Raw genomic sequence first — 14,180 nt, 5'->3', positions numbered from 1 at the left:
GAACTCTGGATTGCATCTTCTCCAACTGCTCGCTGTGGTTATCCAATGATTTCGGCACGATATGCTAGACAAGCATACCAAGCTCGCTTGGCACACAGAGACAAGAAAGCTTGCCCGTCTTGGGCTCTCTGATCGGCATGGCTATGACTAAGGATTTCGCACAACCCCGTGGCTGGTTACAGATGCAGTGGCTTATATATCTCTTGCGGAAGTGTCTATGGATGCCTTTTGATTCCCGTAATAGTACATACTTATTATAGTACAGACATGCTTTCTATACATCCCGCTACAGCCCGCTGACATCACAAGAGAAAACAAGACATGGTGCATCAAACCACAGCTCTCGCGGGCTAGCCGAATAGTCCTAAAATCCCATACTCCCCTCCAACAGAGGGAGAATTGTCAGGAAGAAACAACTAAATCGAGAAAGACCCCAGGTCTTGGTCGGGGATGGTGACATCAGTTGCTCCGGTTCAATATCTCCGGCCTCTCCAGTTGTCCCTCCACGCGCCTCCGCCTCTGCCCCTTCCCCGGCGGCCGCGGGGGCCTCCGTATTCAGGACCCTTGTCAACAAAGAAATCCGTATCCTCAAACGTAATCCGTCTCATTTCATCCCCGCCCCGGCGCGGATATGGTCCATGTCGAGCCAATTCTGCGAATCGGTCTAGGCGTCTTTCAGCCACCTCCCGGGGGACAGGAAGGTAGTAAAGCTTGGGCTTGGCATTGGTGGACATAAACAAGTCGTCAAGCGCCTTGAATCCTTGCCCCTGTTGTCGCGAACGAGGACCGCCCGAAGCCTGGCTGCCTCTCTGGTCATCTCTGTCTGCGAAGCTCCCGCGCGGGCCCCTTGGTACGTCTGGTCCCATATCCCGTCCGCGGCCGTTGGTAGGTCGAGCCTCCTGTAGAACTGCTTTAACGCCGTCCTCGGTCTCGTCATATATGACCTCCCAACGGGGCCCGCCTCTGCCTCTACTCTCAGATTGCTGTTCGATCTCAATCCATTCCCTGAGCTTCTCCTCTGGGACGAAGTCGACCCATAACGGCTTTCGGTCCCGTTCGTTGGGCCAGACAGTCCCATGCAGAGCCGATCGAACCCGCGATGCGGCAGAGACGTTGGAGAAGTTGACAAAGCAATGGGTCTTGATGGAATCGATGAAAAAGTCCAGAATGATATCTGGGTCCGGTGATGTCCCCGGGGGAGAAGCAAGGGAGGCTAGATATTTTTTGAGACTGGCGGGCTGAAGAGGCCTCATGAAGTCTCGAATGTAAAGTGCAGAGGTCGCCGGATGCAGGGCGGCCTCGACAACACGATCTTCATCTACATCCATGTCGCCATCAGGAGCAGGAGACATTCGTCTCATCTGCTCCTGGTTCGCGCTGGGGAAGAGATCCTTAAATCGTGCGTCCTGCCTCGATGGAGGTGGGTGGACCTCTCTGTCAGCGTTTTCTGCCTGTGAAATAGATATATGTCTCGCTTCCACGTCTTCTTGAGGCCTCTCGGCATCCGTCATCTCTTCTTCACGACGAGAATCAGCCTCATGTCTTGGGGAAAGCCCCTGAGTCTCGTCAGGCCTTGAGATGTCATCTTCACCAGCAGGACGCTGAGGAAGATTCTCAGCACCCACATCCTCCTTCATTAGTACGCGCGGACTTCCATCAACGGCCTTAGCCCTTTTCTGGGCAATTGCTTCCGGGTCTGGCAGAGGACTCGGACTGCGGCGTTTCCGTTTCCGCGTGTCATCAATAACTTCCTCCGCGGCCGATGCTGTAGAGGGTTCGGGGTTGAGTGACGGCGGGGGAGCAGGCTCAGCAGACACTGGTGCTTCTCCAGCGCGTTCCCGCTGTTCTAGAGCCCCTTGTGCCGGCTCTGAAGGTTCTTGCATCGCTTGTTCAGGCAACGCAGGGGCTTCTTCGGTGCGTTGCTCTACCGGTTGTTCAGCCTGTTGTTCCCCAGGTTGTGCAGGCTCCTCAGCAGGTTGCTCAGCGGATTGCTCGGCGGGTTCCTCAGTAGCCTTGTTGCCAGCTTCGCTTCTAGCTTCGTTCTCAGCGTGGTTGCCCTCTGCTTCCTCACCAGAGTTACCACTCTTCTGAGTCTCTTTCGGAGAGGAACCTCCCTCTACAGCTCCTTCCGTCTCCTGAGGTGCAGTGTACAGCTCCTCATGTTGTGATGGAGGCTGCGGGTCGTCCGGGTCATCGTTCGACTGTTGCGCGCCGCTCTCATTGTTCTGTTCGCCAGATGACGATTCCTCCGCCTGTCCACTCTGTTCCGGTGTGTCCTCGGCAAGAGCAGCGTCTTCAGACGCGCTGCCAGATTCTCCCTGTGCGTCAGACTCGAGGAGGCGATCGATGTAGTTCTGCTTAACCTTGAGGCCGGTGGAGGGTATGCCGCGCCGTTTCACCTCAGCCTTGAGGTCGACAACCTTCCACTTGTTATAATCGGTCATTTTGATGATTTAACGTAGAGCGCGCATATGCCGCGATGGCATTCTCGTGACGAATTCAGCGATAAAAAGCGTCGGGGGCTTAGGGTGCCATTTGCAGGTGCGGTGAACGTGCCCGTGGAACAGGGCGAAACGCGGCTTGCGCAAGTCGGCCTGAAGAAGCTGGAGAACGGCGGACCGGGGGGCGCCGCATGATGTCGTTCGCTAGGCTGGCTCGGGACTAGCTCGGATTCCGCATCCGAATTAGCGCCCTGTCATGCCCCGGTCTCCGCAGGGCCGGGATATCATCTCCACGCCTGCTAGATGGACCTACTCAGGATAGAGAACAAAGATCGGTTTAATTTCCATCCAGTAAGCATAATCAGTTGTTCTAATCTATACCTCCTGGTCTCTAATGCCACTGCTGCACATCCCAATATATCACTACCTACCTACCTTTAATAAGCAAAGAAATACAACCTGCGGCTACTGCGCGCAGGCATTGCAGATGATGCAGTACCACTTATAATAGTGCAAGAAAAGATTTCTGTCATGCACTGCTTAGCATGTTATACTATTTATGCTGCTCCAGAAGAGCTTGAGAAGTTATAGCTCTCTATGTAATACTACCTTGTAACAAGGCAGTAGACGCCTAAGCTCAAGTTTAACTATGAGAACTTACTCAACTCCCAGAACCGTACTATTAAGCATTGAGAGGATGCACTTACTCTGACCTAGCTTGGATACTATTAATATGTACGGCATCCTGTTTAAATAATTGAAGATAAATGGCCCGAAGTCCGACAGGAAGCCTGTTAAAAAGTACCTAGTAATGTGGCTGAAGGCTGACGCTCGCTGCCTTCCATTTCTGATACAGAAAAGGGGCGTAGGGCAGCGCCTTCCATATCAACGGAGCACGATTAAGCATACCACATCATCTTCAATAATTCTCTTCTTGCCTTTTATCCTTTTCTGCTTCACCCCTCTCTATCGACATCTACCCTCCATATTGCAATCATCAATTGCATACTACTTTCGTTAATAAACAGATAGTATTCGCTCGTTCACTGTACCATCTTTAGTTTCATCACTCGTTTCTCAGTTTACTTTTATCCCTCTGCTTAATGGGAATGTCATTGCAGAATCTCCCAGTGGAGCTCATCCTTGATATTGCGGACCATCTCGACCCTCACAGCCTGTGTTCCTGGATGCGGACGTCTCAACGGTATCACTCTATCCTTGGAGGCGAGACACTTTGCAGGCGGGCATCTCAACGCGATCAGGAGTATTATGGTTGGCCATGGTACCTTTCAAAGACAATTTGGCTAGACAATACGCCGGCTTTCCTTGCGATGCTGAAGAGAACGAACGGCATCAACCTCAACAGCCAACGTGCTAAGTACGAGCGCCTATTGTCCATGTCGGAGTATGTAATAACCGACTAAATATACAGCAGAAAAAGAACCGTTCTACATTTCGCCTGCCTTCTCGGGCGTCAGGACATGGTTCGGAAACTCCTCGATAAAGGTGCGAATGTGACGCTGATCGACGATTCGTCATTCACTCCCCTGCACATCGCAGCCATAGCGGGGCACACCGACGTAATAGAGCTCCTTCTCAACGCAGGCGCCAATCCTTCTGAGGTTGTCGGCACATCTGGTTTGACGGCCTTGGACTATGCCGTCAGTGCGAATTTTGTGGACGTAGTCAAAGTGCTGCTCGATGCAGGATGTGAGGTCCGGCACCGTCCGGAGACTCTTCGGTATGCTGCAATTTCCTACTGCCAAACAAGCGATCCGGAAGTCCTCCACTTGCTTATCGAGGCGGGTATAGATCCCTGTACGCTGAGGTCGCGCTCCGGGCTTCTGGCGCTGTATGGGGCTATGCTGCATCGCCACGTGCAAATCGCGCGACTTCTTCTCGAGGCGGGAGTAGAGGTTGACTTGAGGAAGAGGGCGCATTTTGGCATTCCATCTGCTCTTCGTCTAGCCCTCATGAGGAATGACACCGAGATGGAGACGGTCTTATCGAGGGTACCATAGCTGATGGACGGAGGTGAGGTGGAGCTTACACAATTTCCTAGGATACGCACGTTCTTTATTTTCTCTTCGATTGATCGCTATCAGCCACGTCAGGGGATAAATTGGTTCATAAAGTCAGAGTGAGGTGGTTTGTTCTTCTATAAAATGGGATAGGGGGGAGAACAGCTAGATAAACAGTTCCTAGAATAATTGATCTCACATGTCATGTATCATGCGATACGCCTGCGCACAGTAGCTGGGGGGATCTTGCTTATTCCGCTTTCCGAGGCTGTGCAAAGCCAAGGCGGTGAGCGGCCCGCTGGTCCGCAGGACCTCACACCGCCTGCCACCATTGGCATCGACCGAAAATTTTATTCTGCCACAAACTGGAGACGCTGATTGGCTGAGCGTGATGTGCCGGACGGTGAGCAACCCCCGCTGGAGTCATACTTTTCTCTCGTCACCTCCACTCTGCGAGTCATTCCCTTCCCGGTTTATCAATGATGGATTGGTAGCCATCTCGATACTTCCTATATATATCTTCTTCCATAGAAGTGGTCAGAATGGCCGACAACGCCGGCGGCAGCGCTGTTCCCGCTCCACGACTCCGTCAGTATTCCCCCTTCCCCCTCTTTTTTAACTCTTGATTCCCCCACTTCTCCCATTGCCCGATATTATGAGGTGGACAGCTACTAAATCCCGTAGAGAGAATCGACTCGCAACCTGAGAACCCGTTCTCGAAGCTCATCTCTGATCAATCGATCGCCATTATCCCCTCCTTCACCCTTGAATCTGGGGTCACGCTGTATAATGTCCCGGTAGCCTACACGACGCGGGGTCAGCTCTCCCCTAACCGCGATAACGCTTTGGTTATCTGTCATGCCCTTAGTGGCAGCGCAGATGTGGCCGACTGGTGGGGTCCCCTGCTGGGTGGCCCTGGCCAAGCTTTCGATGTGACGAGATTCTTTGTCGTGTGCTTGAACAGCTTGGGCAGCCCGTATGGAAGTGCTAGCGCTGTGACGTATAAAGACGGCGACCCTGCGAAAGGAAGATACGGACCTGAGTTCCCTCTAACGACCATCCGTGATGACGTGAGGTAGGTGACCGTCACCTCTGCCCCTGCTGTACCGAAGCTTACTGTGAACAGAATCCACAAGCTCGTCCTTGACGATCTAGGCGTCAAGCAGATTGCTGCTGTTGTGGGAGGATCCATGGGAGGAATGCTTACCTTGGAGTACGCTTACTTCGGCAAAGACTACGTGCGAGCAATCGTCCCGATTGCCACCTCCGCCCGTCACTCCGCATGGTGTATCAGCTGGGGAGAGGCACAGAGACAAAGCATCTACAGCGATCCCAAGTACGAGGACGGCTACTACTCACTCGATGACCCTCCCGCGACTGGCCTTGGTGCTGCTCGCATGTCTGCTCTTCTGACATACCGGAGTCGAAACTCCTTTGAGTCTCGGTTTGGGAGAAACGTTCCGGACCCATCGAAGAAGCAGAATCTCCACGGTTCAGTGAGAATGCCTACTCCGCCGAACGAACACTGGGCTGTGCACAACGACGGACACAAGAGCACGCGCTCCTCACGGCCTTCAAGTGCAGCGAACTCTCCGACTGTCGATAACCCTCAGGCTCCGCAATCGGAGGTGAAGTACACAGATCCACAGTTCAGCGGAGCCACGACCTTCACTGCCCCGACCTCCTCTACTACGAACGGTACTAATTCCACCGTCTCGAAGCGGCCTACTACCTACTTCTCCGCACAGTCATATCTCCGCTACCAGGGCGAGAAATTCGTGAAACGCTTCGACAGTAACTGCTACATCGCGGTCACCCGCAAACTCGACACGCACGACGTCTCCAGGCATCGTGCCGATCCCTCATCCAAGACCCCAGTTAAGGACGCGCTGTCGCAGATCCAGCAGCCGGCTCTGGTCATGGGAATCGAGAGCGACGGCCTCTTCACCTTCGAGGAGCAGGAGGAGCTCGCGGCAGGTATTCCAGACTCCCGACTCAAACGGATCGATAGCCCCGAAGGCCACGACGCCTTCCTGCTGCAGTTTGAGCAGGTCAATCGCTACATCCTGGAGTTTTTCAGAGAGGTGCTTCCGGACATCATGGCCAAGGAGGGAAGCGATACGCCGGCTGATAGCGTCGGGAAGCTCACGAAGAGCAGCACGTTTGGTGAAGCAGAAGTTGAGGACATCACTGCTTGGTAAATACCTTAGCAACAAGGAGGGTTACGCACCGCATCTCTGGGCCATGCCCTCCTATATCAGAGAAGAGGAGACGTGGTTGGCCATTCTTAAACAAGCCACCCGACGAACACGTCAAGTGTGTCACTACTTCCCCCAATTGAACCTGAGGAAAGGGGTGGCTTGCTGCCTAACTCGCACAAGCCAGTCATGGAGGATGAGAGGAACTAATTGAAGTCGGGATAAAAAGAAAAGAGGAAAGAATACGGTTATTATCTACCTAGCTTCCAACAACGAACCGAACCGGAGAGAAAGAGCATCCAACTGCCTCTCTCTTACATGTTGTGCAGTATTTGGTAATTGCACACATGTATTTTTTTTTTCTAAGGAAGCATCCAACTGCTCTCCATATCATATCATATCATATCATACAGTCACGACTACGATAGACAAGACAAGACAACCCATCTTGCCACCCTCCTTAAACGCGAGAACTCGAATGGGCTGCCTTTGCACACATTTTATTTTCTCTTAACTTTCTGGTTATGACCCTTAGCAATCAATGAACATACCATGGATCCTATCAAAAAATAGAATGCATATGGCGCATCTACTTACTCTATGCAAGTATGTTGCGTCATCTTTTCCCTATAGATGAGCAAATGGAATGAAATGAAATAATTAACGATCTCTCTCTCGTTTCTCCCTCGATTTGCTTGACTTGATGTTAAACAGGTATATACTGTATACACATGGTGATATGACACTACTAATCTCTCCGTTGACCAAGCCATTAGAATTCTTTTTCGATAGATTTCAACATCTCTTTTGCCCCCCTTGTTTAGCAGATGCATGTCCTATCAATTCAAAACTCCCATAGGGCTTAATTCATTGAATATCCTAGCTTGATATCAATTATTTCAAAGGCAACCCGCCCAAGTCTAGTCTACATAGACAACTTCTCAAACACCACAAAATATCTGTATATTATCATCGACGTAAGCAAGCACGTCAACAGACTACATTTAAATACTTCCATAGGTACCTAGATGCATCATCTGCCAAGACAACACCCGTGTCTCAAGTGTGCCCAGTTGCGTTGCGCCATGCCGCGTGACGGTGACACAATCCGGAGTTAAGATATCGTACATCGTATATGTAACTTGACGATTGAAGAAGCGCTTGGACTCCTGTGCCCAACCCATCATCCTCCCTGTTTCCCATGCTCCTTTGACAGGAAAAAGGGGGGGGGGGGTAAGATGATACCTCAAGTCTTGGTGATGTCCTCAGCTGCGTTCGAAATGACACAATCGCTGTTTTGTGTAGGTGTATGTCGGCTCTACCCGACATGTCTTGATATTATGCTTTATCGAATCGAGTCTTGCGAAGTTGCGCGATACAGCCCCCGTATGTCGACCTTCGGCCACGGCCAATAGGCGCTCATAAATTCTAGATATCTCGGGGTAATCTATGAGTGTGAGGCAGAGTGAGGAGGGGGTGCTCTTGTAGGATTTATCATCAGGACGTGGGGTTTGGAAGGGTACCGAAGGTATAGAGGTATATAATGCCCGAAAAACCTGGGGGCAGCGTAGGAAAGGTTAGATTGGACCCTTCGGTATCAATATCAGAATTGAAGGATCAAGTTTGAATTGTATCCAACATGGCAACCACCACGTCCACCACCACTATCACGGAGAAGACAGAGCACCTCACTCTCGCTTTTGATGAGAAAGCTCACGAGGGGGTACGTTAGGCCCGTTCTTCCCATAGCACTGTACATGCATTGGCGTTCATTTTACATGCATTCTGCAGTTTTAAGGTCAATTGAGGTGCTAATTGCAACGTATGATGTATAGTACAAATACTCACGCTACCTCCCGGTTTACGACGAGGAGACCAAATTCGAGCCCACCCCGCCATTCGAGTTCACCGACCGTGGGCACGCGGCTGATAAGGCGAAGCCGCACCTCCTCGCAACGGGCGACCCAAATGTCGTCGTGACGAAGCTGACGCCTCTCATCGGCACTGAGATCCGCGGCCTGCAGCTGTCGCAGCTGACGGACGAGCAGAAGAATGAGCTCGCACTACTGATTGCGGAGCGGGGGGTAGTTGTCTTCCGCGATCAGGACTTTAAGGATATCGGGCCTGAGAGGCAGAAAGCGTTCGGGGAGCATTTTGGACGGTTGCATGTGCATGTATGGGAACATCTCTCGAGCTCTATTGTCCATGAGCACGACTAATGCCTTTTGTTTTACGCAGCCCGTCGGAGCGCACGTCGACCGCTTTCTCGAATTCCACAACATCTACCTGGGCCCAGACAACTTGTACCGCGCACAAAGAAGCTCGACCCGACTCACAACGACGGGATACCACTCGGACGTGTCGTACGAGCACCAACCCCCGGGAATTACGCTTCTGACGCTTCTCAGCGTACCTTCCTCGGGCGGTGACACTGTCTGGGTGTCGCAGGTCGCTGCGTACGAGCGCCTCTCGGAGCCCATCAAAAAGTTACTCGAGGGCCTCCGGGCTGAGCACAGTGGCTTCCCGCAGGCAGAAAATGCCCGGCGCGATGGCAAGTTTGTGCGGAGAGAGCCGGTGAAGTCGGAGCATCCGATTGTGCGGGTTCATCCTGTAAGTTGAATTGCTGGTGCTGCTGCTGAGTCTGATGCTATTATGGTCTTTTTCTGGCTGACCCGTTTCCACCTGGGTACATTAGGTCACTGGCAAAAAGGCCCTCTTCATCAACCCAGGTTTCACGAAACGCATTATTGGTTTGAAGGATGAAGAGTCCGATGCCCTTCTTCAGCTGCTTTTCAAGGTATGAAAGAAAGAGATCTAGAATGCCTACTTACCGCTCTACAGCGTCATCTCGAATAGTTTACTGATATTTACTTATATAGCATATCTCCCAATCCCAAGACATCCAAGTCCGGGTGAAATGGGACGACCGCACCGTCTCGCTCTGGGACAACCGTGTTACCGCTCACACTGCTATCTCCGACTACGACGTGCATAGCCCGGAGGAAGGAGGATTGCGACATGGGTTCAGGATCACGACGCTGGCGGAGAAGCCTGTTGGCGTGGATGGACTGGAGAGCGTGTGGTAGACCCTAGGGTTGCGATTAGTACTTAGGTAAATATCTCACAATCGGAGATTTTAGTCTTCCCAGTGCAAGTTCAAGAGTTCAAGTACCTATGGTAGGTACCTAATAAAGCTTGTGTGATAGGAAGGACAGGTGGCAATCACAGCGGGCTAAGTGCAAAATGCTTCCTTATCCAATTTTATGCAGGCCCAGTAAGCTTATTAAGTTGTAAGAAAAGCACATATAGGTCACTTCCTCTCCTACCCTCCTCTACTGCGTTTTACAGACAGGAAAATCTGAATTGTCCTATTCAGTCAATGTTGTTTCTTTCCTGTCAGTCACAGGTACTCAAAGACAACTAATGACAACAGCTTACTGCTGCATAAAAGCAAACACGTTATGGACTACTATGAGAGAAGCAGCTAATTTCTTCGATAAAAAATGAATGGAGCAATGAAGCAATATTATCAAAAATGGGCCGAAATGGCGAAATGACATATTCTCTACATGCCCCCACACCTTTTAAGGCCATATATTCTGTTATATTGTTGAATATAATCTATATATTCCGAGGTCATATAATTGGTAGATTGAAATAGGAATAGGATAGGGCACTGGAGTCTAGAAAATGCCTGTAATGGCTGTAACCCTATACTCAAACAACTATGAGCCCTGATGATTTCTTTTCCTGATACCACTCAACAACTTATCGTCCTACATGAGTAGACAATAAAAGACGGCGTCATTACCAGCATCATCACCTCACCACAACGCCGCTGCCGCCCCAATCACCGCCCCTACCAACGGGAAGATCCCCCTAACAACATTCAACTGCCCCCACATCGCGAGCAGCCTGGACGCCTCCTTCTTCTCCTCTTCCTTCCTCCTCCCCCTTTCTCCATCCTCCTTGACACTTGTTGTTCCTGCCTCTCCCATCTCCTCAGAACCATCATCATACCTCCTCACCAGCTCCATAAGCCGATTAACCGTCCCCTCAATAAACACCAACGAGTACACGATCGCGCTCAAGTTCACCACCGCGGCAGTCAGATACAGCCTTCTGGAGAGTGCGGCTAGATGACGGTTGTGGTGGTGGTGGAGCGCATAGTAGTAGACGAGATAGATGTACGCGAGGGCGGAGGCGGTCACGATGGCGGGGAAGGTGTTCATGCCTTTGGTGTAGATGTAGAGCCATTGGCGGAGGAGGTGCCGGATGGGAGTTGCGGGAGTCTGTGTGGGTTTCTTGTTGTTGGTGGTTGTGGTGGTGGTGTGTTTAGGTTGGCGGGGAGGAGAAGAAGGGGGAAGGAGGAGGGGCGGGATGCTGAAGAAGGAGATGGTTATGATGCCCCCTTTTTATTTTTTAAAACAATGTCAGCTCTTGCATCTCTGAGAGAGTGAGGTCTGTAAGTTAGGTAAATAGTGAGGTGAGATAGGCATTTACACACCAGAGGCACCGGCAGAGCCTAGAATCCCAACTGCTTGGGCGATGATCTTGAATCTGGTATAGTGCGAGCCTGTCATTGTGTTCTAATGGATTGAAGAGTACCCGACGACAGTTTAGGAGGTACATAAGTAGGTGGATAGCAAGTACAGTTGGATGATATTGACACTGATCGGCTTTATAGACACAACTCGGCTCCGCGTTCTTACCCCTATATATAAGCACCTTATATTGAAATTCATGCTGTACACATCATAAGCTGACTGATGTACTACGTATAAAAGCCAACAATTACTCAACAATTACCCTAACTAGGTAGATAAGGTTGCAGCCAAGCTTCAATGCCAGGCACCTATATGGATGTCGAGAATTCATACAACGTCATGATCTGACTCACGTGCGACACAGAAAAAGTCTATATCAACTCTGCTAGAATTTACGTACCTTTAGCAAGGTAGGCGGTGGGCTGCACTCGGTGTGAACCTCATTCTAAAACCTTGGAAAATTTTCAAACTTACCGAAAACAGACGCAAGCCACAGTGCATAGCTACCAAGCACCATAAAGCGGATGAATCAAACATATTGCACGGTAGAAAGCAGACATTCTCCTGTCTGGAGAGAGAAGAATGATATCCAGTATGAGTCTTCGCCTACAAAGAACAGTAAGGGGCCAGCTGGCTGTTAGGTAGATGAAAATGATGGATTAACTGATTGCACTATATATATAGACTTCTGTAGTGATTAATAAATCTCTGCGTATCCTACATTATCATATCATTATTCTCTAGACATACACATTGATACATAAATCACTTATGACTGTCATATCACGGGAATTTTACCTCCCAGCGGACTGATGGTATTAGGGCAAGGTGGTGTAGTTCCCGATCGTGGACAAGCTCTTAACACGCCCGAGCAGGAACTCGAGTTGCCTGTAGGCGGCACCAGGGACATACTGCGGGATTTCTACAAAAAGGATTAGTCTTCTCTGAAAACCAAATTAGAAACGGAATACCTGAAGATAACTTACCATGTCCAGAGAGATACACGGACGTGAAGGTCAACCCACGCTCCGTGTGCGCTGTGCCCAGGTATCCGGCACCCGCATCCTGCGTGAACGGAGTGGGTGCAGTTCCCTCGCCCAGCTCCGCCAGTCCCGCGTGGTACGGGACGAAGAGCGGCTCTTTGGGCGGCTTCTGGAATCCCTGGGCGCCGTTCCAGGTCATGTTCTGGATCGTGGCGAGGGTGCCGTTGGCGAAGAGCAAGAAGTCCAGCCATCCATGGCCGATGATGGTGTTGTTGGTGCGCTCAATCACGCTGGGAAGTGGGCCCAGCGCGCTCGGGACGGACTTGTCTCCTTTGGGGAAGACATTGTACTCGCCGCAGACGAGGTAGTTGGTCGGCGGGGCGTGGATGACGGCCTGCACGTCCGAGCGGTTAAAGTAGTTGTTCGGTCCGCCAGCCAGCGAGGGGAAGCCCATTGTATTCCAGGTGTAGGGGCAGAAATCGGTCAGGTGGTAGATGTTGAAGCACGGATTGACATAGTACGCCGCTGAGATGATAGATTCCCAGACGTCACAGCCGGGTCTTGAAGAGTCGGGAGCGGTAGGGAGCTTGCCCTTCGGAGGATAGGTGAGGGCGTTCTCCATGAACTCATTGTATCCACACTCCTCAGCGCGTTTGTTGATATCAGTCATGAATGTTTCATTGAGTGCGAAGACGTTCTTGAAGTGGTTCAGGGCCAGCACGGAAGGAGCTATTGCGGTTATTATTGTTCTTCTCTTCATTTGCAAGACAAGGGGAGTTACCTTCGATCAGTGTATCATCCTCGTTGATGGACGGGTCGTTGATCTGAATTCCTTTGACATTGAAGTACTTGGTGTCTTCCTTGTCCAGCATCGCAGAGGCGATGTACGGGATGTACTGTCCGGCATAACTCTCTCCGGTGATGTACACCTTGCGGCCCTGCAGCCCGAAGGTGTCCACAAACCGTTTCCAAAAGTCCATAAATTGCTTCGCGACATCCGTCTCGTCGTTGACCGTTGGTGGTCCCGGGGAGAATCCCGTTCCGGCAGGCTGGTCCACCCAGACCATGTTGGTCAGGTTCACCCAGGAATATGGGTTCTGGATCGGGGCGTAAGTTCCAGGCTGCCACAGGAAAGGTCCATTCTCCTGCAGCAGGCCGACCAGAGAACTACATCCTGGTCCTCCGTTCAGCCAGATGGTAATCTATGTTATCTGTTTAGCGATATCCCATAAGACGAACAGGTATCGTGTGGACGTACCTCATCAGAAGCAGCAGGGTTCTTCGACGGGAAGAACCAGAAGAACAGGCTCGAATTTCCGGAGGGAGTGTTTGGCAGAGTACCGGCGTAGGATTCGCCGATGTTGAAGTCAACATCAGGGAGAGCGCTACCATTGACGGCGAATCCTAAACTTGATAAGCCTCTAAACGCTACTTGCAGCTTTGATCAGATACACCTACTCTTCGTCTTGGCGTTCAAGTAGCTATGGTTGCGGTACACGTGGGGTGCTTCACTTGTTAGAAGAGGTGTGCTCTTCTGAACCTTCTGTGTAATCCTCTGGTGGGGGCTCTGAAGGGCGGCCACTGCGCTGCCCAGCAGCAAAGCAATTGAGGCGGAGAAATGCATTGTCAGATCCAGCAAAGTGATGGACGGCAACCGCTCCTCTGAGGCACCCCTGAGGAGAAGTCATAGCACTTATATGTGCCGGTCCGGAAGGATTATCCGTATGCATGTTCATATCCCCGCATCCTAGCGTAGCATGTTGATTGGAACCAAACCTATGCATTGCTCCGTAAACACCGGCAAGCTAAAGAAGGTTCTTTCAGCTAGTGAGATACAAACCGGGCTGATGATAGGCGGTGGACCTGCATCCGGTGGATCTAATCGACACCATTTTCCCGCCGGAATTCAGGGTAGCCAGGATGATGATGCTATCAGGAACCTGGATGATATCTGCGGAAATAAGCAAGGATCAGTAACCCAATACAGCAA

At 51.1% G+C, this 14,180-nt stretch overlaps 6 protein-coding genes across 6 annotated transcripts; 3 read left to right on the top strand and 3 right to left on the bottom strand.

The window, feature by feature from the left end:
- Positions 1 to 473: 473 nt before the first annotated feature.
- Positions 474 to 2,444, bottom strand: VTN00DRAFT_6188 (uncharacterized protein; the record flags this gene model as incomplete). The annotated part of the gene is made up of 1 exon (XM_069432796.1): positions 474 to 2,444. The coding sequence occupies one exon, from the start codon at positions 2,442 to 2,444 to the stop codon at positions 474 to 476; it is 1,971 nt and encodes a 656-aa protein (XP_069288620.1).
- A 1,478-nt stretch (positions 2,445 to 3,922) lies between these two features.
- VTN00DRAFT_6187 (uncharacterized protein) lies at positions 3,923 to 4,462 on the top strand (the record flags this gene model as incomplete). Its single annotated transcript, XM_069432795.1, has 1 exon — positions 3,923 to 4,462. The coding sequence occupies one exon, from the start codon at positions 3,923 to 3,925 to the stop codon at positions 4,460 to 4,462; it is 540 nt and encodes a 179-aa protein (XP_069288619.1).
- A 542-nt stretch (positions 4,463 to 5,004) lies between these two features.
- VTN00DRAFT_6186 (uncharacterized protein) lies at positions 5,005 to 6,663 on the top strand (the record flags this gene model as incomplete). The annotated part of the gene is made up of 3 exons (XM_069432794.1): positions 5,005 to 5,050; positions 5,147 to 5,537; positions 5,589 to 6,663. 3 exons carry the CDS (start codon positions 5,005 to 5,007, stop codon positions 6,661 to 6,663), a joined length of 1,512 nt encoding a protein of 503 aa, XP_069288618.1.
- Positions 6,664 to 8,299: 1,636 nt separating this feature from the next.
- Positions 8,300 to 9,746, top strand: VTN00DRAFT_6185 (uncharacterized protein; the record flags this gene model as incomplete). Its single annotated transcript, XM_069432793.1, has 5 exons — positions 8,300 to 8,383; positions 8,496 to 8,834; positions 8,899 to 9,270; positions 9,356 to 9,457; positions 9,540 to 9,746. 5 exons carry the CDS (start codon positions 8,300 to 8,302, stop codon positions 9,744 to 9,746), a joined length of 1,104 nt encoding a protein of 367 aa, XP_069288617.1.
- Positions 9,747 to 10,484: 738 nt separating this feature from the next.
- Positions 10,485 to 11,243, bottom strand: VTN00DRAFT_6184 (uncharacterized protein; the record flags this gene model as incomplete). The annotated part of the gene is made up of 2 exons (XM_069432792.1): positions 10,485 to 11,071; positions 11,168 to 11,243. The coding sequence occupies 2 exons, from the start codon at positions 11,241 to 11,243 to the stop codon at positions 10,485 to 10,487; spliced, it is 663 nt and encodes a 220-aa protein (XP_069288616.1).
- Positions 11,244 to 12,025: 782 nt separating this feature from the next.
- Positions 12,026 to 13,814, bottom strand: VTN00DRAFT_6183 (uncharacterized protein; the record flags this gene model as incomplete). Its single annotated transcript, XM_069432791.1, has 5 exons — positions 12,026 to 12,129; positions 12,194 to 12,919; positions 12,972 to 13,392; positions 13,449 to 13,594; positions 13,649 to 13,814. The coding sequence occupies 5 exons, from the start codon at positions 13,812 to 13,814 to the stop codon at positions 12,026 to 12,028; spliced, it is 1,563 nt and encodes a 520-aa protein (XP_069288615.1).
- Between the last annotated feature and the right edge of the window lie 366 nt (positions 13,815 to 14,180).

This window comes from Thermoascus crustaceus, assembly GCF_041956765.1.
Source record: "Thermoascus crustaceus strain CBS 181.67 unplaced genomic scaffold VTN00scaffold_3, whole genome shotgun sequence".
NCBI classification, from domain to species: Eukaryota; Fungi; Ascomycota; class Eurotiomycetes; order Eurotiales; family Thermoascaceae; genus Thermoascus; species Thermoascus crustaceus.
This window is presented reverse-complemented; position numbering and strand designations above follow the sequence as displayed.